General features: G+C 38.1%; 1 protein-coding gene across 1 annotated transcript in view; it reads left to right on the top strand.

The window, feature by feature from the left end:
- The first annotated feature begins 4,653 nt into the window (after nt 1-4,653).
- The window catches only part of LOC117420455 (FRAS1-related extracellular matrix protein 2-like), a 66,507-nt gene continuing 44,845 nt past the window's right edge, over nt 4,654-26,315 (top strand). Inside the window, exons 1-2 of the mRNA XM_059028409.1 lie at nt 4,654-9,842; nt 12,202-12,291. Coding sequence (XP_058884392.1) covers nt 4,814-9,842; nt 12,202-12,291 — 5,119 coding nt within the window. The 5' untranslated portion in view covers nt 4,654-4,813. The remainder of the gene's footprint in view (nt 9,843-12,201; nt 12,292-26,315) is intronic.

Genomic DNA, 26,315 nt, shown 5'->3' with positions numbered 1-26,315 from the left:
CTACTAATTGGTGGTGCGCTTTGAGTTGTGAGAGCGACCCAGAAGACGTATTTCGTAAAGTCAAAACTACACAAGAACAACACTGTCCAATGCGTAATTAATTAAAATAATTACACTTAAAGACCACAAGAAAGCAAAAAAAGAGACCGGAGATCGCATTACAGAAGAAACTGTCCAATAAACTCTTTGTATAGTTTTGTTTTGGTAGAGTCAGAATATATGTCACTTGACTGAATTGTCAAAAAATAATAATGTATTGTACAAGTAAAAACTTTGGGCGCTAAATGCAATGATACACACACTTTTGGAGGATAAGGAAATCATGTTTATATAAATTAACTGTTTAGAATAATATAAAGAGTTTAATTATAGTAACATGATATATGTACAGTAAATGCTCCTTTCAGAAACTGTGCTGTTTCTTGATGGTTTTATGCATTCCAATTGCTCTATATGCGTTTCCTAAAAGGTACTCGACAACCAGTATCTGGCATTTTATAACCTCAGTTGTGTAATTTAGATTTAATTTTATATTTTAATTTTTTGCAGAATACCAGACACATGAAGCCTGACGTTACGTACCCACCAGCTACACACAAAACAACCGGGAAACTTCACTTCTGCCTCATAGCCACAAAGATTAACGTGGTTTCTTGTGTGAAAACGATCTCTTGTATATTGAAGTTAAGCAAGTCATCCAAACTCAATTCTTGCCTAATGATCTGAGACCACCTCTTTATGTTCACACTACACACCAAACACACCGTAGTGAGTTTTGAAACAACCTCCCAAACAGTTTACACTTATCATTAGTAACTACCCAATGATCTGAGACCACCTCTTCATGTTCACACTACACTCCAAACAAAGCGTAGTGAGTTTTGAAACAACCTCCCAAACAGTGTACACTTAGCATTAGTAACTACCCATCTTGAAAACAGCAGGTTATACCAAAGTGCAACAGATTTACAGGTCAGGTAAAATAAGGGGTACGCCTAAAGGTCTTTGTGGAACTTAAACATCTTTTATCACCTATGTGTTATAGCAAGGTTCAGGTGTCCTTGCTTGTTTTGTAGCAAAGGAAGGTCTTCTGGGCAGTAGCTTGGATGTGCTGGGGCAGAAAGAGGAGCCGTGTGACACAGTGAGGAAGCATGGTTCATTACAATAAATCAGGTTCCTGAAAGGCCCTTCGGTTCACATGAACTGCGCTGTGAAATTACCGTGACAATCAACTGAAATACCAACTCACAAATCATACTTCAAAGTGCCACTGCAGTGACTGGGAAGTCTACATTAAATGCACCCTAAGGCTTAGGGTAAGGGTAAGGGTTAGGCCCTCTTCAATTGATCTAAACAATCACCTTTGAAATAATTAAAATACAGTCTTTTGTGCAACAATTACATTTTTTGGTTGAGGGGAGAATGAAGAACAAATGTCCCACCCAGTCATTCAGCATTGGTAGTAAGTAGACAATGTTTTGGGTAACACTGCTCTTATATGTAGGTTGGTTGTTCATTACTATCTGTTACATATATCTGGAGGCGATCATCTATTCAGATATAACAAAATACTTAAAGCCTGGTCACATGGGCCACTTTTGTCGACGGCAACAAGGGGGCGACAGATGTTGCCGTCTTGTCACCTCGTGTGACCACGACCCCGGCGACACACCGGCAACATGTCTCCCACTTAGGACGATGTTCTATTTTTCAGGCAACATTTTCAATACCAGCCAATCAAATTTGATAGTAGTGTCACATGACGATAAGGCTAGCCCATAACGTCAGACAGACAGCATGTACATTCTGATTCTGCATTTCATCCAATTAATTATATGTAGTCTATAGATATGCAATACAGTGTGTATGTGGATAAGCGAATGTTAATGTCCACGATAATAAAATACACGTGCAGCGTATTTTTTAAAATGTTTTATTTTAAATTAATTTGCCATGTATGCAGTATGCCTTTCATTCCTACATTAACCCCAAATCATAACATGTTTCATTTTAACAGTAAATAAAGTGAAATTTGTTTTATTAAAAAATCTCTGGTCTGCCTTCTTGCTCTCGAAAGCCTAGAATTAAAAATACAGTATTGAAAACATTGTTTAGGATAAAATACCAATATGTAGACCTAACTAAATAATTCTACTAATGTACAAATTAATAAGGAACTATAGGTTTGTTATGATGTAATTAGTACATTTTTAGTAGCCTTCCTTCGCAGCATGTTTACGTCTCATGACAAAAAAGTGCATTATGATTGGTTTGTATTACGTGTGTTACCAGCTTGTCGACTGCATGCTTGTCTCCCGTGTGACCTTTAATTCCTCAAACAAGTTGTTCTGCATTTGTTTATTTCGATGAAGGGCCTATTATGTAATAAATAAACAAATAAAAAGAGGTGTGAAATTCTAACATGTAAATGAAATGCACATATAAACCATGCAGTAGAATATATAAAAGCCTACATTATTGAATTTTGATCCACTTTGTTTTTATTTGAAGTACGGCAGGATAGTTTCGGAAAAGTATATTCAAGCTCTAAACCTCTAATTCACTTCAGCAACTGTGATCCATGCTCCTGGCATCAAGACATTGGCAGAAGTTCAAACTTTCTGCAATGTATCTTGTACTGTAAATGAGATTTAATTACTGAGCAGCTTCCTAATGGAAGCACAATCGTCACAGTCACAACCATTTGTGGTAATTATTTATTGATCTAAAGTGTCAGATTTAAATACTGAACCCCTTCAATTATTAAGATTGGGTCCCCAATGTTATGAAAAACAAACAACTAACAACAAAATCTCTGTTTTCTATAATTATCTGTATGTAAAACTTTCAATAATTTAAATATTAAACATTAAGCCACCAATCACATGTTCTGGTACTATATTTTATTTGTTTCTGTTCATTTTTGTGCAAATAAAAACATGAAGCGAATAATCATTGACGAAAAATGCATTTTATGAATTTTAAAATAAGGTGGTATAAACAGGTCTGTATTCATAAAGCATTTCTCTATGCATAATAATGTGTACTGGTATTAAAGTGATACTATTAGAATTTACGGGTTTTCCATGTCACCTTTGGGGTCCTTTCCCCTTGGTCTTTGGTTCCAGGTGTTCTGGGTTCTAAAACATTCACACTTCAATTCGTGAGTCATCCTGGGCTGCATTCTTGGCCTCTTATTGCTTACAAAGCTGCACTGTGAAAACCACAAGTAGTAGATATAAATATTTATAGCAAAATCTAATGGGTGTCAATGATAAGGGTCAAGTGATACCTAACAAAAGTGGTTAAGCCTTCCTTGAAACACATTGGGCTACATCTACTACCAAGCTTCGACCACATCTGTTGTTTTTGAAGTGGAAGAAAACAGATTCATGTTATGGTTTATAGGAGAGTCGAGAAGCATTAACAGTTGAAGATGCATCAACAGTACTTAAACATTAAATTACTAGAGTACTGTATCAAGTTTGTGTCTGTGGTATATAACATACTGGAAAATATGAGAAAAAAAAGTGCAAAATCTCAGGGCATTGACAAGACTGGTATTAATGTGAAGTTTAATATTTCCATTTTACATACAGGTACCTGCAATCCTAAAACAAATACAATTCAGATTTAATTTAGCACAGTATTAACATTTTCTGTGCTTTTCTCATTTGACCAAAAGGTGGTGCTGCAGTCGATGCTAAAGAACCAGAACTGTGCAGATCCAGCAATACTTTTTTTTTAAAAGTTCATTTTATGAAACTAATAAAAAAAAAAACCTTCCACGTTTAAATTGTTCAAAGCAAAGTATGTATATTAATTAAGTACAAGTTCTTTGGTTAAATTGCCATGCCACTATTTGTTTACAATACAGTACAAAAATGAGTATAGTTTGTGAAGAAAAAACTGCAGTAGGATATTTATGGTAGGACATCTGGCAACTATTATAACTATGGTATAAGATGATAAATTCCAACAATGATATTTGCTACAGCTGCTTTTGTATTTTTGTTCATTCAAATATAAATGTATTGCAGTAAGTAATGTATTGCAAAATTGCAGAAATCATACTGTATTTAGGATACAGCCCCCTTCTTCAAATCTCGCCAGACCTGTAAAATCATATGATAACTTCCCCAGGTTTTGTAACATCTCTTTATAAAAATAACCACAGATTTTCTGAATGGCTCGGAACTGGGGGATGGGAGGCTGTAAGGAATGTGATTCAGCTGCTTGCAAAGATAGCTTTAAAGTAAAGTTTGAATAAGACTGAATGAAGCTATTTGTAGATAAAAACATTATATATATATAACTTTTTGTTTGCTTTTTTTTTAGTTATGTTTTCACCTTAACATTAATAGACCTGAAATACAGTATTTACGACTTAGTTTTAAAATCTTGGATACCAGCTTTATTATAATGCAGAGGGTGGGGATTCAAGGGGATCAAGTGTGGGATGGTTATAGCCTAGGGCTGGGTTTCTGAAGCTGTGGGGTGGGCTTTGCAATGTGTGTCCTTTAATTAGCCATGGGATAGGAGGGAGCTTCAGAGGGGCATGTTTAAGCTGGCAGAGGGTGGAGTCTTGGGCTGTCACAGTCTCCTGGTTAAGTATTACCTGCCAAGCTCCACAGAATAAGTAGTACACTTGTCCTATGTGTGGCCACAAAGCAGGAGGGGACAGCGGCTGTATGCATCTTCACTAGCACAGCCAATTCATTTTCATTCATTTATTTATTTATTTAGCAATCCCTGGGAAACTTAAAGGAGCTACATTGGATTTTATGAAGACAAAGTTGTGGGGCAACTAACAATGGATATGGCTGTTTGTCTGCAAAAGACTAGACTCTCTCAGGCATCAGCACTTGTGGGATGCCTCCTTGTGTTGTGTTCTTTAAGCTTTTCTACTGTGGGTGCACAAGATTTTGATCCTGCTTTCCTCTTTGGACCCAGACCAGGACCTAACTCTGAATCCATACTGGTAGCCAACAGTGGGGTACGGGTGCCTTTTGGGAGATCCATCTTTATAGACCCAATCAAAGATCTGGTGACTGAAGTGCAGCCCGGGGACAGGTGCTACATCACAGTATTAGAAAATGACCCACTCGCCCAGAGACCCGGTATGCTATCTCCAAAGAAATTCCCTTGCGCTTTTGGGGCGGAAGAAGTGAAATACACTCACTTTGGATCAAGAAGCCCAAACAAGGACAGAGTGCGGCTGCAGCTGAGGTATGACTCCCAGACTGACACCATTATCATCCCTTTCATGCTGGAGGTGGAGGTGGTATCTCAGCAACTGGAAGTCCTAACCCGCAACATGCCTTTGGTGGTGGACAAGCTGAATGGAATCAGCAACCCTATTGACAAAAAGGTATTGGAGTTCACTTACGATGGCAGCTCGGAATCATGCAAGGTCACCACCCTGATCAGCACAGGAGGTCTACCAAGGTATGGCACTCTTTTAAATTACACTTCCAATGGCCAGATGATGGTCTGTGATGATTTTGTTAACCTGGGCATTCGCTACAAGCACACCTCCACCAACAACTCCCCAAACAGAGACTATATTCCCATGCTGGTAGAGTTACTGGATAAAGAGGGAAACCCTGTGAAGCAGGAGTTCTTTCAGATAATGGTTAGGATTAAAGAAGGCACAGAAAACACTCCACCCAAGCCGAGTTTTGTTGCTATGATGATGATGGAAATTGACCAGTTTGTGATGACAGCAATTACCAATGATATGTTAGCAGCTGAGGATGTTGAGTCTGATCAAGATTATTTAATTTTTAATATTACTTCACCACTGGGCTATGAGCAGGGCTACATCATTAGCACTGATGACCAAAACCTACCTATATCCTCTTTTTATCAGAGAGACATCAACGACTTGAAAATTGCTTACAAACCACCATCTGTAGACTCAGATGTGGAGAGAATCTTTCAGATTGAGTTTGAAGTTGTTGATACTGAGGGTGCTGTCTCTGATACTTTTGCATTCATGATTGTTGTAAAGCCAATGAACACTTTGGCTCCAGTCGCAACTAAAAATACCGGACAGCTGCTGTTTGAAGGTCAGTCAAGAGCACTTTCCAGCACCCAGAACTTAGAAATCAGTGATGAAGATAATCTTGAAGATGTCAGAATTACTGTCATTGATGGCCTGAAACATGGTGAGCTGACAGTATTAGGGGCCCGCAGAAAGTTTTTCACCCCTGCTGATTTAGATGTTGGTGTTGTTGTCTATCAGCATGATGGCAGTGACACTTACAGTGACAATATTATTTTCCGCATGACTGATGGCAGACATGAAGTTGAGTTTTTGTTTCCAATCACCATTGCACCAACTGATGATGAACCCCCAATTATAAATGCCAACACAGGACTTGTACTGTTCAAGAATGAAATTATGCAGATCTCACCCTTCATTCTAAGTGCCACAGACATTGACTCAGAGGACTCTTCCATTAAGTTTATAGTGGAGCCCCCTTATTCCACGATAGGTGAATTGCTCCTGAGGCAAGCAGAACAGCCTTCAGACCTGTCTGCATGGCAATTCAGTGAAAGCGAAGAGATGTTTGAACAGGTGGTTACGGAATGGTTTCAGCAGGACATCTTGGATGGAAAGTTGTTCTATCGGCACATCGGACCTCACAGCACTACCACTGTCATGGACCAGTTCGTGTTCCGTGTCCAGGATGACAACGATCCCCCCAACCAGTCTGGTGAGCACATCTTCACAATTAAAATCCACCCAGTGGACGACCTCCCACCCGAACTCTTCCCAGGCACCTCTTTGCACATGACTGTAAAAGAGTATGAGCTGACACACTTTAAAAAGAAATTCCTGCGTTATACAGATCTGGACTCTGATGACAGAGATCTGAAGTATACTATTGTGATGCCACCTACTGATACGGATGAAAACAACCCAGTGTTGCTGGGCGAGATAGTTTTGACTGAGCACCCCAATACGGTCATCACAGAGTTCACACAGGCTCAGGTCAACCATCACAAAGTGGCCTACAAGCCCCCAGATCAGGAACTGGGCATCACTCCAAGAGTAGTTCAGTTTACTTTCACTGTTGAAGACACTGCTGGTAATTCGGTGGATGGCACCTTCACAATCTTCTTACAGCCTGTTGATAACATGCCACCTCAGATTACCAACACTGGTTTCACTATATTAGAAAGAAACACATTTATAATAACCAGGACTGAGCTTGATGCTACTGACCCGGACACAGATGACGATGCAATTACATTCACTTTAACCCAGGCCCCCAAGTTTGGACTGCTGCAGTATTTTGGTCTTGATATGTCAATAGGAGAAACATTTGTGTTGGATGACATTGCCAATGGCCGCGTTGCATACATTCATGGTGGTGAAGAATCCACCAGTGACACTATAAAGCTTGATGTTAGTGATGGATTTCACGAGCTCCCTATCATTATCAGAATCACAGTTAATCCAGTCGACGATGAAACACCAACCATCATGCTTTCCTCTGGCCTGCTGGGTTCTTCTATTGATGTCCTGGAGAATGGGGCCACTGAGATCACCACCAATGTGATTCAAGGTAGAGATGAAGACACTGATGATCTGATGCTCACGTTTATAGTTGATGAGCCTCCAAACCTAGGTGAAATCTTGGTTAATGGACTACCCTCTGAAAGGTTCACCCAACAAGACATGATCAATGGAGCTGTTGTGTATGCCCATACAAGTGGCGAGATTGGACTTTTTAAGGTGCATGATTCTTTCAACCTTACTATTTCTGACCTGTCAGACGAGTGGGTTGTTGGAGGTAACAAAGTCCAGGGTGTCCGTGTGCATGTAACGATCCTCCCAGTAGACAGCATGGCTCCCATAGTAACAGTAGGGGATCATTTTACAGTGCTTGAAGGAGAGAAAAATGTTATTTCTCTTGGAAATATCAAAGCTGAAGACGTGGATACAGAAAATGATGATATTCTGTGCACCATCATAGTCCAGTCCACGTCTGGATATATTGAAAACATTTCCCCAGCAGACGGGTCTGAAAAATCAAGAGCAGGTACTGCCATTACTGCCTTTAGCATTAAGGATGTCCGTCTTGGCCACATCTACTATGTGCAGAGCATCCACAAGGGAGTGGAACCTGTTGAAGACAGGTTGACGTTCCGCTGTTCGGACGGCATTAACTTCTCACAGCGCCACTTTTTCCCCATTGTCATCATTCCAGCCAATGATGAGAAGCCTGAGATCTTCATTCGAGAATTCGTTGTCATGGAAGGCATGAGCTTGGTCATTGATACGCCCATTTTAAATGCTGCAGATGCAGACATTCCAGGAGATGAACTTGAGTTTGAAATAATCACACTTCCTAAGCACGGTAGCATTGTGCAGCAACTGACAACAGGCACCGTCCCAGTCAAGAATTTCACCCTTGAGCAGATCAAGGAAGGATCCAACATTGTCTATGAGCATGATGACTCTGAAACCAAAGAAGACAGCTTTGAGATCAGATTGACTGATGGTAAACACACGGTAGAGAAAAAAGTTCTCATCATGGTCATCCCAGTTGATGATGAGACTCCAAGAATGACCATAAATGATGGCCTTGAAGTTGAAATTGGTGAAACAAAGGTAATAACTAACAAAGTTCTCAAGGCAACAGATCTGGATTCAGAAGACAAAACTCTCACCTACATCATTCGTTTTGAGCCTGGACAAGGTTTCCTTCAGCGCATTACTACTTTGGGAGAATTGGTTGGCAACATAACCATTGGTATGAACTTTACCCAAGATGACGTAGATAAAGGGCTTATACAGTATGTCCACACTGGCCAAGAAGGAGTGCGCGACCTTGTGAAGTTTGACGTCACAGACGGCATCAATCCATTGATAGACAGATACTTCTATATCAGCATTGGCAGCATAGACATGGTCTTCCCTGATGTCATAAACAAAGGTGTGACCCTCAAGGAAGGCGGAAGAGTGACCCTCACCACAGACCTGCTGAGCACCACAGACATCAACAGTCCCGATGAGCACCTAAGCTTCAGCATCACTCAAGCGCCCAGTCGCGGTCACTTAGAGTGCACAGACTTCCCTGGCGTGCCCATCACCAGCTTTACTCAGCTGCAGCTGGCAGGCAACAAGATATACTACATCCATACCTCCTATGATGAAATAAAGATGGACAGCTTTGAGTTTGAAGTAACAGACGGCTACAACCCAGTCTTCCGCACCTTTAGAATCTCCATTACTGATGTGGACAACAAGAAACCAGTCCTGACCATCCATGACCTGGTAGTAGCAGAAGGGGAGGTGAAACTGATCACACCCTTTGAGCTGACTGTTGAAGATCGAGACACCCCAGACGACATCTTGCGCTTCACCATTACCCAGGTGCCTGTCCACGGTCAGCTGTTGTACAATGGCAGCTATGTGGTCACCAGCTTCACCAAGCAAGACCTAAACGAGAACCTTATCAGCTACAAGCATGATGGCACAGAGTCCAGCGAGGACAGTTTCTCTTTCACTGTCACGGACGGCACCCACACAGAGTTCTACGTTTTCCCTGACACTTTCTTTGAGACTCGCAAGCCCCAGATGATGACCATCCAGATAAACTCCATAGACAATGGCATCCCCCAAATAGTAGTCAACAAGGGTGCCCCCACTATTAGACTCCTGCACTCTGGCCACTTGGGCTTCATGATCACCAGCAAAGCCCTGAAGTCTGAAGACAGGGACAGCCATCACAAGTTCCTGAAGTACCGCATCTCCGAAGATCCCCTGCATGGCTACATTGTCAACACAGCTCTGGGAAACGACAGCGTCAAAACCTTCTCACAAGGTGAGTGTCTATTTCATCTGTTGTTGTGTTTAAATGTCGAAAATGTGTTTCTTAACAATGCACTGCACTTTTACTGCAGTTTAACAGTTTTTCAAAAGTAAAAAACAAATAAAAAAACCCTATTGGAAGACTAATTCTGATTCATAATAAAAAAAATACATACATAATATATACAGTGCCTTGCGAAAGTATTCGGCCCCCTTGAACTTTGCGACCTTTTGCCACATTTCAGGCTTCAAACATAAAGATATGAAACTGTAATTTTTTGTGAAGAATCAACAACAAGTGGGACACAATCATGAAGTGGAACGAAATGTATTGGATATTTCAAACTTTTTTAACAAATAAAAAACTGAAAAATTGGGCGTGCAAAATTATTCAGCCCCCTTAAGTTAATACTTTGTAGCGCCACCTTTTGCTGCGATTACAGCTGTAAGTCGCTTGGGGTATGTCTCTATCAGTTTTGCACATCGAGAGACTGAAATTTTTGCCCATTCCTCCTTGCAAAACAGCTCGAGCTCAGTGAGGTTGGATGGAGAGCATTTGTGAACAGCAGTTTTCAGTTCTTTCCACAGATTCTCGATTGGATTCAGGTCTGGACTTTGACTTGGCCATTCTAACACCTGGATATGTTTATTTGTGAACCATTCCATTGTAGATTTTGCTTTATGTTTTGGATCATTGTCTTGTTGGAAGACAAATCTCCGTCCCAGTCTCAGGTCTTTTGCAGACTCCATCAGGTTTTCTTCCAGAATGGTCCTGTATTTGGCTCCATCCATCTTCCCATCAATTTTAACCATCTTCCCTGTCCCTGCTGAAGAAAAGCAGGCCCAAACCATGATGCTGCCACCACCATGTTTGACAGTGGGGATGGTGTGTTCAGGGTGATGAGCTGTGTTGCTTTTACGCCAAACATAACGTTTTGCATTGTTGCCAAAAAGTTCGATTTTGGTTTCATCTGACCAGAGCACCTTCTTCCACATGTTTGGTGTGTCTCCCAGGTGGCTTGTGGCAAACTGTAAACGACACTTTTTATGGATATCTTTAAGAAATGGCTTTCTTCTTGCCACTCTTCCATAAAGGCCAGATTTGTGCAGTATACGACTGATTGTTGTCCTGTGGACAGAGTCTCCCACCTCAGCTGTAGATCTCTGCAGTTCATCCAGAGTGATCATGGGCCTCTTGGCTGTATCTCTGATCAGTCTTCTCCTTGTATGAGCTGAAAGTTTAGAGGGACGGCCAGGTCTTGGTAGACTTGCAGTGGTCTGATACTCCTTCCATTTCAATATTATCGCTTGCACAGTGCTCCTTGGGATGTTTAAAGCTTGGGAAATCTTTTTGTATCCAAATCCGGCTTTAAACTTCTCCACAACAGTATCTCGGACCTGCCTGGTGTGTTCCTTGTTCTTCATGATGCTCTCTGCGCTTTAAACGGACCTCTGAGACTATCACAGTGCAGGTGCATTTATACGGAGACTTGATTACACACAGGTGGATTCTATTTATCATCATTAGTCATTTAGGTCAACATTGGATCATTCAGAGATCCTCACTGAACTTCTGGAGAGAGTTTGCTGCACTGAAAGTAAAGGGGCTGAATAATTTTGCACGCCCAATTTTTCAGTTTTTTATTTGTTAAAAAAGTTTGAAATATCCAATAAATTTCGTTCCACTTCATGATTGTGTCCCACTTGTTGTTGATTCTTCACAAAAAATTACAGTTTCATATCTTTATGTTTGAAGCCTGAAATGTGGCAAAAGGTCGCAAAGTTCAAGGGGGCCGAATACTTTCGCAAGGCACTGTATATATATATATATATAGAGAGAGAGAGAGAGAGAGAGAGAGAGAGAGAGAGAGAGAACTATTATATTGAATGTTTTTCTCTATTATTTAATTTCTTACATGTTTAACATCCTGTTATGTGTGTTCTGTTGTTTCTGCATATATAATTATTTGCCAAGCTTCGTAACTATTCCTGCAACATTTCAAGATGGATTGTGAGGATGTGAAGTGGGGGAAAAAAAACAGTATAGCCTAGTCTTCATTGCACAATGCTTCTCTGAAGTGATTTGGCATACAGTGCAACACCAATATTCTTCCCTACCTCAATTCCTCACAATCAGCCTTCAGGAATCTATTCAGAAGCATTTTTTTGCTGTTATAGCTAAGCATGTCAAATTTAAGTAGAAACAACAATAGCGAATCATACAGAATACACATCACACAATATTAAACAGGTAAGAAATGACAGTGACAGAAACCACAGTAGAGTATGTTGATGGTTACTGAAATAGAAGTACTGTAAAACCAAAGCACCTTTTCAATCTTTGATGCCTACCCCTTTCTATAATATTCTAGCTGATATTGATGAAATGAAGATCTGTTATGTCCTACGTGACGGGGACAATGCCACCAGTGATATCTTCTACTTTACAATTGAAGACAACGGTAAGAACACATGATTCAGATGTTTTTATTTCCTATTCTAAATACTGCTAGTGTTCTTACAATGTAAGATGTAGTTAAACCGTACCATTCAATTCACTGTGGGTTGCACCATGCTTTGGTCCAAAAGGGAATTGAGGTTGATGCTCCCTGTCTTTTTCTCATTCTTGTTCAACAACACACAGCCAGCATGAAGTGTGGCATGATTGATAATCTCATGTCACCCCAATACAGAGGGTGGTCCTTCCAGCACAGGCCAGGGCCAAAACAACACAAACTAAGGGTACAAAGCACAGTGGTTAAAACAACTCTTTAGTGAGGGCTTGCATTTCCAGGTTCTAAAGATAAAATCCTGTGCTGGTTTAAAAAAAAAAAAACCTGGCTCTGCAGATCTTACTTCTGAAATGCATTAGGATCACAACAGAGAGAATCTGGAAACAATGAAGCAGTAGATGTGTCAAGCACTTTCTTGTTCACATGCAGTGCTAATCTCTTCTCCTGTTTGACATATATAAAATGGAAAGGGCTTTGGATTTCAGCTGCTGTGTTTATTTTTATTTCTGCAAATTCAGTTTTGGTCAGATGTCACATGAACCTTTCTTCTTGGGTTTCATAACTTGCAGCTCATTAATTTGCTATTGATGTTACCTTGTTCCACAACATGTCTGCTATCTGGTACTGTGGAAAAATATTTTGTATACCATCACAGAGACACCAGCGTGGTACAAGGCTGCAACATGCGTGGGGATCATACGTATGGTAATAGTAACTCATTGCTTCAAAACTTGAATTCGGACCTTGCAAATAGTTGCATGCTTCTGCTGGATAACACACTTGTGTTTCTAGTCTAAGTTTGATAACCCCAGATTCTGGCTGAATGTCAAGAACCTCAGAAGATTGAACTATTTTTAAAGTCAGTTGTACAGTATAGCTGCATTTCTTTTGCAACAGTCCTTCAGCTCTGATATAACAAAATGTGTGTAGAGAGTGTGTGTGTATATATATATGCTTCTCTGAAGTGATTTGGCATACAGTGCAACACATCAAAGCTTTTTATAAAAAAGCACTAAGGACACTAAGGAATGTCTCCACAAAGTCATAAAACAGTTCTTAGCAATGATAAACTAACCACCCATATCTCGCTTAATTGTTGATATTTGTGAATTCGGGATTGTGAAGTCACATTGTGTTTTTTTCTTTGTTCTGTTTGAATCAAAATGTTTTTAAGCAAATACAATGGAAGAAGATTTTGCTGCGCAACATCAGTGGTCATATCTTCAAGAATATAGAATTTTTTTTGAGTGTACGACCAGTCCCGACTTTTAGCGGGGTATGCATGGATGGTTAGTTTACCATTGCTAAGAACTGCTGTATGACTTTGCAGAGACATTCATATACAGTATATATATATGATAATTGTACGCTGCAGATTCATACAACATCAAGTATACAGAGTAAATGTGCAGCGAATGGTTACAAAATATAACAGGTGGACAGCTATTTTAACTACAGCTGTAAATGTAAAGAGCCATCTGAGTTTGTGAAATGCAATCCTAGCAGTTAGGTTTGGACTATAATTATGCCGTATTGAGAACTATCAGAAGATCACCACTCTAGACGTATTGGTTTTTAAACATTCAGCCGTTCAGAGTCTAGCCACTGACATGACTCTCTCATAAATTCCTTCTGTAAGCAAAGCCCACACCATCAATCTTACTGTTAGCGTGCACTCAAAGTGGTGCACACTTTAACTGAGATCACTTGTGCCAGAGAAAATGGTAAACGGTAGGAAAGGTGAACAAAGATCTATAATTATCTCCTTTTGCAAAGCCCCCCAGGGTAAAACACCTGACATTACAGACTGGTAACTGAAACTTTTAATATTAAGGAAGAAATTGCACAAGGTTAGCAGTTTTAAATCAGTACAGTAGGTGTCTTTGTTAGGGCTTAATGATTAAATTATATATATATTAATTATGTTTTATATAGTTCATTTGTTTATCATTAACTCAATGGGGACTGCTTCAGTGATCTCAAGCAGGAAAAAAATACAAAAACGCTTTTCAAAAACAACTAAGAAACAAAAGGTGGCCAATCTCAGGCCATGCACTACTTCCGCTATACAGGTAGGTCCCGCACCAGGAACCTTCTCTCGAACACTTAAAATCAACTTCTGTGGGAATAAAAAACCCTAAATGAATCCCTATGGTTGAACCCCGGTTCCACACATGGTGATCTTGCACTTGTTCCTCTCCCCCTAGTTAAGACACACAGTCAGTCGATCCATCTCAGGCTTGCAAAAGAACAAAGAAACTGGCTTGTCAGCCCCTTTTTAAAGGCATGTGACCAGGATTAATTGATAATCAGTTAGTCAATCAACACCTGGCCACCTGATGCATATTAAGTTTCAATTAGGCAGGGAGGGAAGTCTAACCTCCCAGCCCTGCCATATCTAGCACACACTTTATTTTTCCAAAACTCTCAAAATTACGCATTTTATTTACAAACAAAACAAAAACATATTATTTACAGGGGCAAGCCTCAGCCCTGATGCATTCACTCTGCTTTATCATAGACTTTCTGTATGAATATGAATTGTATTAATTATAACAAGTGGATTTTGGGAATAGGGATGATTTGCAGGTAGTCAAAAATGCCATTCTCTTTTGCACATGTCTAAGGTTTAAATAAAGGATTGGGTCACTAAAATTAAACCACTATTCATAGTGTTGTCTATCCATACATCAATTGTTGGCTTTACTGATGGTTCAATTACAAAACGGTGGAAGGATGAATGCTTTGCAGTCCACTCCAATACTTCATACTTGGAGGCTTTTTTAAACAGCTGGAGCTAATTATAGGGGATTACAGTGGCATAATGTGTTCAGGAAAAGAAAACAGCGTACCCAATTAACACAACAATAAAACTGTTTGCAAACCCATTATGCCAGTTGGAAAATGGAGCTTCGAAACCAGGTGCAATGTTGGTCTAAAAGTATCTTACATCTGGCCAAAGGCTAGCCAAGTGCAGAGAGGAATTAACAGAGCTTGTGCATGTCTGCAATGAGGGGCTGTACAAGGCTGACTTTGTATAGGATTAGATGGTTACAATGCCAGGACTTTAATTAACTTGAAGGACTTTAAGTGTCACTGCAAACCTCTTGTGAAACCATTGTCAGTTTTATTACTTCCATAAACATAACAAAGTAGTTAATGCTGATGCAGTACTCAAATATTAACTTTTGAAGTTTGATATTAGCAAGTATTATAAATAAGGCATGCCCTAGTTACTCATATTTCATATTTTTACATACTGTAAATAAACTTTTTTTTATTACATATTAGTTATGACTTGTACAAGACTATATCATATATATATATATATATATATATATATATATATATATATATATATATATATATGGATGAAGGCTATATTTGCATCCTGAGCCATTCGGGAAAAAAGGTATAATGCCACAGTAGTGACGTAAAAAAGTGATAATTCCTCTAGAGGAAAATATACTTGAACTTTGACCCTTTCGACTCCTCGAAACCATCACTTTCAATTCAAACACAAAATGTCTTGTTTTCAAACACCCACAATACAGAAATGTTCATTAATGGTCAAGAAAATGAAGATACATAAAAATAAAAATATGTAAAGCTTGTACATTCGTATCTCAGGGAAACTGGAGAGGAACGGGAAATTAAATCAAGGTAAGGCAATCATCCAAATAAAAGCTGAAGCATCCAAATAAAATACGTCATAAATTACTTCGGTCTCGTAATTTATGACGTCACAGCAACCCTAGATGGAATTATTTTCCTGTAACTCACTAAAGCCCATCTATTTTATATACAGTATATATATATATATATATATATATATATATATATATATATATATATATATATATATATATATATATATAAGAACATAACATAAGAAGAAAGTTTACATATATACGTATATATACAGTGCTCCCCCTTCATAATGCTGTAGTCGGGAGCCACAGTTAAGAGACTGTGCTATTTGTGTTCTGCCTTATGAGGAGTATACTAGTGTTAGTGTAATGGCATTATGGGGCAAATGGGAGCCATGACCGTACCGCCTTATAACATGTTCCGCAGTATAAACGGCCATTTTATAAAGTGAGGGCACTGTGTGTGTTTCTGCCGCCATGCGTGGCGGTGATGTCACCAATATACAGTAATATATATATATATATATTGTTTTCATAAAACATGATTAAGTCTGAAGACAAATTTATTATGTTAGTATATTATATAACTTAGACTTACTTGTTTGATAATTTCTTATATACATTGAGATGTTACAGAACTATTAATCATTAACCGGTCTTCTTGTTTTGTGTATGTCTGTCATTTGATATGTTCAAAATCATATTTAAAGAATTTTCTTAAATCTTGTTCATTTGAAAAGATCTCACTATACTGTGCATCAGGAAAGTTGTAGGGAGGCTGCACTGGGCATGCCTTATTCCTGGAATTTTGTCATCCAGGCTTAATTACAGCTGGAAGGGGCATTTTTGTAATGAGACGGTAGAGTAATCAATTGAGAATGCTATGACAGGCTGTAAAAGGCTGTTGGCCAAATCTTGGTGAAAGAAAGAAACTGGACATTAGCCAGAGTTTCTCTTGAATAAAGACAGGTTGATTGATTCAGTTTGCCTGCTGTAACTGATTGTTGCCTAATGTCTCACTACACGTTACACTGAGTAAAAAGATGTTTTGGGGGAATTCTAAAGTTTTAAACCTTCTCAGCTTAAGCTGTTAAAAAGCTTTAGCAATCATAAAGTTTTTGTTATTCTGTTCTGGAACGAATCATATTTTGTGTGCAGTGTGTCACTTATTATATAAGTGGCCAGGGTGCTCTCGGCTCACCGCCCCCTGGCTTGCCTGTAAGCTGCCCGAGAGCTGCGTTGTCCTCCGACGCTGTAGCTCTTGGGTGGCTGCATGGTGACTCCGCAGTGTGAAAAAAAGCGGTCGGCTGACGGCACACACTTTGGAGGACAGCGTATGTTCGTCTTCGCCCTCCCGAGTCAGCGCAGGGGTGGTAGCGGTGAGCTGAGCCTAAAAATAATTGGACATATCAAATTGGGAGAAAATAATAAAAATAATTGTCAAAGACTACATTTATATAAAAAAAAATTAAATAAAGCAGTAGGGAAAACATCAGTATCAGTGATGCAGCACACAACCAGCAACATATAGGATACATGTTAAGTGTTTAAGTATTTACCAAATTATATACTTTTAGAAGATAAAGGCCAGTGTTGGTGAGACGCGGCCAAGGGTTCTCAGGTGTCCACTGAGACACAGTGATATATTATGTCAATAAATTTGCCTGGGAGTAGGTTGTCAACACAAAATAAACTAAGAAGTATATTATCTAGGACAAGCCTTATACGACAGACTTCTGGATAGCATTATGGTCATATATATATCCAGATACAAACCTACAAGTCATTCATTTTATCCTCAGCATTTGCTAGCTGGCAATATAGTTGGACCAGGTCTTCAAAAATGTCCCAGTCTTTTAAAGAAATGTATTTAAATGTAATTGCATATAATGTTTTTCTTAGTTTAGAACTAAGGGGTTAACTGGGGAAATTATAAACCATCTGAAAAGTTACAACAATGGATTAAAGGATTGAAACAGTTGCTCCGGGACTTTTTAAACTGAAAATGCAGTACTGGACACACACCTGGCAGAAAACTAAGCCATATTTCCAATTCGGGTAAACACAACTATGCTTGTTTAATGTAATAAGACAACATCACAACCAAATAGCTAGTAATGTTGCACTGGAAGAAATAGTTGTATGGTTACAAGCCACCTGCTTGACAGGAAATCAGTCAAGGGCATTCCAGTTATTTATATTGTACTGTATAATTTTATGCTTGACAGGAAATCAGTCAAGGGCATTCCAGTTATTTATATTGTACTGTATAATTTTATAGGTCTACAGAAATCAATTTACCTAAACATCAAATGGGAGAGAGTAGAAGTACGTGTTACAATAAAGTTTGCAGTCTGTAAGAATATATATATATATATATATATATATATATATATATATATATATATATATATATACAGTATACAGTATATATATATATATATATATATATATATATATATATATATATATATATATATATATATATATAATATAAACAATGCACTGTTTGTAATGTCTCATTCAAAGATAGAAGCTGACATAGAAAGACGAATGATAGAAATGCCTGGTCAGTAACAATGTTTACAAAGGAAAATGCTGAAAAGCGAAGCACAGAGACTTGACCTGCTGAGGCGGTCTGTGGAGACAGCTGCAGGGAGTGAACAATGCAAGCAGGATTTTTTTTTTAATGTTTGGTGAAGGTACCTATAAATAAATTGATGCCACCCAAAGACTTTGCCTCCCCACTTAGACTGTGAGGCACTTGGCATATGTGAATAGTGTTTATTTACAGTATTTTTTTGTTTTGGACTTAGAGTGGTGTCAACAGAGAAAAAAATCCAGTTGTTGAGAAATGCTGCACTAGCACTATATATATATATTTTTAATAATATATAAACAGCAATTTGTTAACATTGAAGCCTGTCTAATTGTCAGGCTAAATGGTATGAAACAGACTTGGAACTGTATGGTTTCCTGTTTTCACAAATACAAATATAACCACATACATAGAAGTGGTCATCACTAATTGTATGGCAATGCTACGTTTTGGACAGGAGGACGGTTTAGTTTATATTGATTGAGAAAATTAAAAGGGCATTTGAATAACAGCACAATTTGCTATCCTTGAAACATTGAGTTAATTAAAGGTGAACATGAGACTATTAGCTTTTTTTTTCAAGTGTAGAGCTTATTTAATGTTTACTATCAGCGGTGGTTACAAAGGGCTAGATCAATGAGGATGAGAGAGAGTGTGTGTGTGTGTGTGTGTGTGTGTGTGTGTACTGGAATTGTCAGCCTGCCCTTTGTAAAAAAAAAATGGCTACATCATAATGAAAACATAATGCAAATAAGATTTGGTTTGCTAAATGAAACCTAGGAATATAGTGTGAGCCAATTAGTCTTTGGAAAAGCAGTTATCTACCCTAATTGTAAACCAAGGGCTTAAACGTTTGCCTTTGGAGAATTCCCGTTAGTTACACCTTTCTCATTAAGTTGAGGAAGTTTAAATTTGAGAAACCTTTATATCAGTAATACACTTTATTTAACTAGCACACTGTGAAACCAAATGTTTAAGAATTACACATATATTTTATGCAACAGATTTTAAACACTTTTTAGTTTTTATTTCAATTGTTTGAGAACCTACTTTAGAAGCACCAAAAAACCCACAAAAAAGTGACATTACTGCCTAAAATAGAGGCTTTCTGTAGTTCTAGGGGTGAGGCTCAGCTCGCTATGCTAATCCTATTTCTTCCTCAACCTATATAGTCCAGGATCACCTTCCAATACTTGTTCTGCAAGCCTTTCTCCTCCACCTCCCCACCGCCTCCTTTGCAACTGTATCTCCCTTCTGGGGGTCGGTGGTCCTCCATCACCCGGCCTTGGTGACCTCTGCCCGACGTTGGTGGTCACACCTCAAACGAGGGCGGCTCCTATCGGTCCAGAAGACGAGATCCTGGGCCAAACAGTCAATCATCCCACACCACATCTTACAATGCTGAGCTTTGATCATTGAATAAACACTAGAGTGTAAAGTATATAAATACAAAAATGTGTTCTGGTGCATAAGATTTATGTTTGATTCATGAAGACTTAGTTTGCAATATATAGTCTTGTGCTATTTAAACAAAAGGTATACATCAAGAAGATAGCGTATTTGAGTTAAGTATGCTTGTTACCTTAGAATCCTACTCATCGGCACCCTATTTATAGAAATAATGTTTTTTTGGCACAAATCACTGGTTCACAGTCAAATTTCTACACAATGAAATCCGAACTTTTGTTGGTAGAAGTTATTTTGTTCATCATTAAATACAATTATTAACTATGACAAGGTCAGTTAATCTGGAAGTATGAACTATAGCAACTATAAGGAACTTCAAAGGGGCCTCTTTTAATGAGGTTAGCAGAGGGTTAGGTTTCCACTCCTTTCTAAAGTGAAATGTTCAACTTCCTGAAGCACTGATTGATAACCGGCCCGCAGACTAGCCACTCTGGATTATGGCTGCAAATTTTTTTTTTTTTTTTTTTTTTACTGCTAATACCGGTATTTGTGTACTGTCACCCCCTTCCACTGCTGTTGAAAGAAAAGAAAAAGCCCTGATAACACAAAGCAGGCATGCATGTCTCCCTGCTGCTGCTGCTGGAGTGCTTCAGCACTTGACTTGTTAATCACATCTACCAGCTTCACTAATGCAGTTGGAGTGTTACTAATGGTTGTGCAGAGTACTCATGTTCCTTTGAGGGGAATTACGTTCCCAAAGCATTCATTTATGAATTTGTCGAAAAATGTGTCAGTCAATTTTAGTATAATCTTTATGCATATTACCTAATAAAGATAAAGATATGTCTTTAATATGGATACAATCATCATCAGTAATGTAGGGGAGCGACTACAGCTAGTATATATTGTAAATGTCAATATCACAAAAGCGTTTTATTTGGTAGAAAACAAATCAAAACACCCATAAAAGTATAGTAAGAAATATAGGTAAAAAAAATACCTGTAAATCCATTGTTTTCATACAGATTCAAATTAATCCATCAGGCAAATCACCAAAAACCAAGGCACTCTTGCACACTTACAGGTAAAATACCTTTATTAATGGGGCATATCCAAAAACGGAATATTAAAAATAGAATACGGAACTAGCATGTTCTAAAAAAACAAACAAAGAGACTATCAACGCGTAGCGGCAATCCTAGCCTTCATCAGTACCATCAGTAAAAGTACCTTCCTGAAGATTTTTCTACATGCTTGAAGGAACACAAATACAGTAGCTTATTCCTTAATTTAAACTGCAATTTTTTTTCTTTCTGAAGGAATTCTTTCCAACACACAGAAACAAAATAAAGAGGGTTTACTGCAGGTACTGTACAAGAGAAGGTTTAATTAGAATTTTGTTTTACTTCCTAATTAACACTTTGCAAGATTACCAGTAAATTACAAATGCCTGTATAGCTTTTATGTTTAATTATAGTGTCAGCAGCCCAGACAGTTGTAAAAGTCTCCTTTTCAAAGCTGAATTCCAGCATTGTTGTGTTGAATTGGCAGCTGACTGTTTCACACGGGTCACTACAGGTTTTTTAAGTCGCTCAGTGTGGGATTGAGGAGCTGGTATTTTAGGAGTCATCAGGTTAAAATACCAGCAGTTAAAAACTGGTCTCATAAATTCTTTACAGGAATTTTATATACAGTATATACAGGTATACATATTTAACATGGTTGTTACATCACAGCCAGGGTGCAGAGAGGGTACAGGATTAAGCTCTCGCTGACCCTGTAAAATGCTTTATTTTATTTACACTACTGCTGGCAGCAAACCCTCATAGCCACTGGGGTTGAAACAAAGATCCTCACCTTAATTAGTGCTCAAATAAACACTCCATAAACGTTAGGGTGTGAATCCAGTGCCTCGTTCAGCCTTTAGATCTCTTTTCATTGTGTGTTTGCTGTCCACTACCCACTTTATCAACTTAAAATTGCTTTCAGAAAAAAAAAAACAAAACTATGTTCTAAAATTGGAAATCATTCTAAAGTCCGAAAATGAGCATCTTAAAAGACTTGGGACCTAGATTTATAAACTGTGCCAAACAGTCGTAACGTGGTCCCTTTTTTAATCAAGCTTCAATACAATAGTGGGAAATAAACAGTGGTGGCAAAGGGCCTGGCTACTTCACACACAATGCAATAATATGGAGTATGTAAAGCTATTGTTAACTTAGTTTTCCTTTGAAGAATTATCCCTTCTATTAAAAACAGACAAGGTCTCTGATTTTCAATGAACTGGGCTTTAAAAGAAAGGGCACAGGCTAGCCTTTTGTCCTCTGAAATGTCACTTAGGACAGAAACCGGTTTAGTATTTAGAAACAGGAAGCCTCCTCTTCAAAGCCCAAGACTAACATTAAGGGCCAGCGCTTCGTCACAAGAGAATGGTCTTGCAGTTGTTAGCCTCAGCAGAGATCCACACACAAAGCACCTTTGAAAATGTAAACCATGCATTGGATGAAGGATACTGGTGAAGATGGATTGGGTTTCAAAGAGACACTGCTGAGATGATAATGCATATTTGAATAACTGGAGAATCAGGGACCCACTCAATTAGAGCCCCATGTTCTGCTGTCTGCTTGCCTTCCCAATTATCCATTATTCCTGTGTGTGTTTAATTAAAATGATATTCAGAAGAAGTGTAAAACATGTGAACTACAACAGTGAGCTGACAATCTAACCTCTGTATCAACCATTAAAGGACAGCTTATTTGGTTAACTGTTAAATGTTTTATATATGATTATTTCAGTGATGGCCACCCATGATAATGCCAGGCACTGACATTACGCTAACATGACTTTTGACTGAAATGGCTTGAGAGCTAAGGTTCATAAAACCTGAAGTGATTTGGGCATTACCCCTGGGAAATGGGTATGATTAACGTTAAACTCTTAAATGAGTTTAAGAGTTTAACATGCACTGTTCACATTTTTTAAACCGCTCCAATTTTATTGTAATCTCTGAGGTTAACATGTGACATTTGGATTTTCAATTACAAATGACAGTCATATATTCTGTGAGCCCCGAAAAATGTAGATTTTCTCATACTTTTTGTCGCCATCTGGTAATAACAGACATAATCTAGTATATTATAATTCTAAATGCTAAATTAAACACCAAAGAGTAGAAGATCATTGGTGCATGGATCTGCAATAATTGGCTTTGGGTATTATAAGTTACTTTTTGTATCATGATATACCTGAAAAACACAATTGACAAAAAAAAACAAAACAAAAAAAACATTTAGTGTAACTCTTTAGTATATTTCATAAAAAAAAGTGTACAAAATAATTGAAAAGCATATAGTGGAATGTACTGTGTGCTTTGTAAGATGCATAAACTAGCTTGTTTTAGACTTTACATGAAACGAATGAAGACAGTGGCACTGTGATATTATCTTGAATGTAAAAGTGGATTACATTAACACAAATGAACTCGCAAGGAACACTTCAAATACATTTGTCTGAATAGGCTTCAGTTTGACACAACCCTCCACACTAAGGCAATGGATGAAAGTCTGTCTTAAACACAAGCAACAAAGCAACCATTTTGTAATCTTGGTGCAAAACACTATTGAAAAGGGAACCTCTAGAGTTATTACTGCAGCTTTCCAGTTTCTCGTAATTAAAAACAAAAAATGCTGACTTTTACTTTTGGTTTTACTCACCAGCTTTCACCAGCTTTCACCAGCTTTCCTTACATTGCACTGTGCACGTTTACTTAATCCCAGCATGTTCCTTTCGAGCAGGAGACTGACGAACTCAAGATTTCAGGATTCTGATTCAATGAACAAAACTGGTGTATTCCATCAGAAGAAACTGAATCAACACCATAACGGAATACACAGTTGATAAAAATTCTTGTTGTAATATTGGACTCTCCTCTAAAAGAAGTATGTTATAAATGTAACACTGCCAGAATCACCCCACCAGTACTCTAATGACTTTGTATGATTTACACTTAATAGTTCATCATCCTTAGCTATAAAAAAAAAAAAACTAAATTGAAAGATACCTTATTATCCTAATTATATGAAAAAAATAATTAAATATGTAAGCTATAACTGAACAAATGCTTTAATTGCATGAATAGTTTTTCAAGAGTTTAAGAGTCAAATCTGAATGTCTGCCTCTTTAGAAGGCAGCCAGGCATTTTTCTAAACAGGATAAATTCATCATGGTGTTTCAGATTTTAACCATCACATCTGTCAACAGGGGAGCGAGGATTTACCGTCTCCCCTGCAGTGTCAGTCTCTTGCTGTGATCGTGTGTTAGTCTCCAGCTAAATATCGGACTTTCTTGACAATGTGAAGATTTATTTTATTTCAATGTGTGAAGGCAATGATAAATGGGACTTGGTTATTCTTAACAGACCCAGATGGCGAAGCGCTTCTTCACCTCTCTGGGAGCTGTCATTAAGGCTCCTCTCCCCACCATATAACACTCTTAAGGATCATTCCTTGCCGACTGTTTATAGCTGCAGCTATAGCGCTACGTTTCTGAGACGAGGCGCAATGTATAGATGACGTGTCTTTAAAACAAACCATAGCACTTGTCAGCTTGTGTCACATGGCTTTCAGAACAGATCACACTCCTTGTATTGTTGGTACATAAAAAACAATGTAAATTTGCAGGATGATGTACAACTAATGTAGTACTACTAAAAATAACTGCACCCTCTAGGAACACTATCCAGTTGCCCTTATCTAAAATGTTGAGATTTGATAGCAAACACTTATTAGGGTTATGCTATGAAATTCTTAGTCAGCATTCAGACATATTCAACTATTAGCCCAGTTTACTTTTGAAAATCTATAAACGATTGTCGTTTCTTAGTTCTGCAAAACGCATGGCTTTTGACAAGTCTAATTAACAGTGTGCTAAAATAATTTATTTGAATTTGGAGGATTGTCATTTAGTTGTGCTGTATATTGTGTATTCGGTTTTTATCGCTTTTGGTATTTAATTTATAGTATTCAGTATTTGTGGTATATATAGGCAACATTCTGGACTCACTAGAAAAATATTATTTTTAACAGGAGGCATGCTAATATGTTGATGTCTCAATTATATCGCATATATGCATATATATATATCATCTTTAGAATCTTGGCAAACCTCTTGTTAGGCTATTAAAATGCCACTGTTAAATTATCGACGTACACTAAAATAATTTTTCCTGGACCAGCAACTGTGAGTAATTGTAAGACGGCTGCATTCATGGCGGAGGGTCTGGAAACGTTCCGGTTTCGGTTAGCCCTCACTACAAAAAATAAAATAAAATCTAGGACACACTCACAAGATATACTGATGTTCTTAAAGTTATTTGTCATTAGGGTTGCCACCTTTTCCACAGACCAAACCCGGACATATTTCTCAGTCAGACTTGGTCTACCAAAACTGCAGTATTGTAGGGTTTAACACAGTTAAGCGGGTTGGTGATTCCCAGTCCTACATAATATATACCTTTACCGTATAATGCATTATGCTACATTTATTATTTTACTGAACTAATATGAAATCACGGAAACATCACCATTTATAACATATTTAAAAGCAGAATAATTGCAAACAGCATCCATCTACCTGTTTTAGGCAACCTGAAATTTTACTGAACATAAATCGTAATGCACGTACCGTACATATTGTTAATGTTTTGGTCCTTTTTGCACAGCATAGTCTGTTTGGTACAGTCTCCTCAGCTTAACCGTTTAGCTGTCACTCGCTGAAGTTGATTTCAAAGTTGTTGTTTTTTTTTTTTTTTTTTTTTATCCCGATACAAAATTATGATACTCTTATACCAAATATGTCATAAACGAAAGATGTTAAACGCGTATATACAAACAACATATAAATACTGTATATAATTCATGTTAGCACTGTATTTTGTTTAAAAAAAATAACCCAAAAACAAAAAAAGCTATTGGTAACATGTACCGGTAAGTTTAGGGAAAAAAAAGAAACTTGGTCAAATCACGTCAAAGTGTGCTCGCTCACCGAGGCTGCGGGTCACAAATTACAAGTACCTGGCACATCATAAATTATATCTTTCTAATTCCTGTGACTGGAGGTATAAGAACTATGCTCTGTGGTTGCAAATAGATTACATTTTGCTGTGTAAGATACCGTTTGCATTAGCCGCCATGGTTGTTTTGACTGCCAATATGTAGCCTGCTGGGGTCGTGGTTATGTTCGTTGTCTTCAGCATTATTCAAATACTGGGGACAAAGTAGAATGTACAGATCAGTACTAAACAGTACATTTCTTCTAAT

The sequence above is a fragment of the Acipenser ruthenus genome, chromosome 1 (assembly GCF_902713425.1).
Source record: "Acipenser ruthenus chromosome 1, fAciRut3.2 maternal haplotype, whole genome shotgun sequence".
NCBI lineage: Eukaryota > Metazoa > Chordata > Actinopteri > Acipenseriformes > Acipenseridae > Acipenser > Acipenser ruthenus.
Note: the sequence above shows the minus strand (reverse complement) of the source record. Positions and strands in the feature narration are given on the sequence as shown.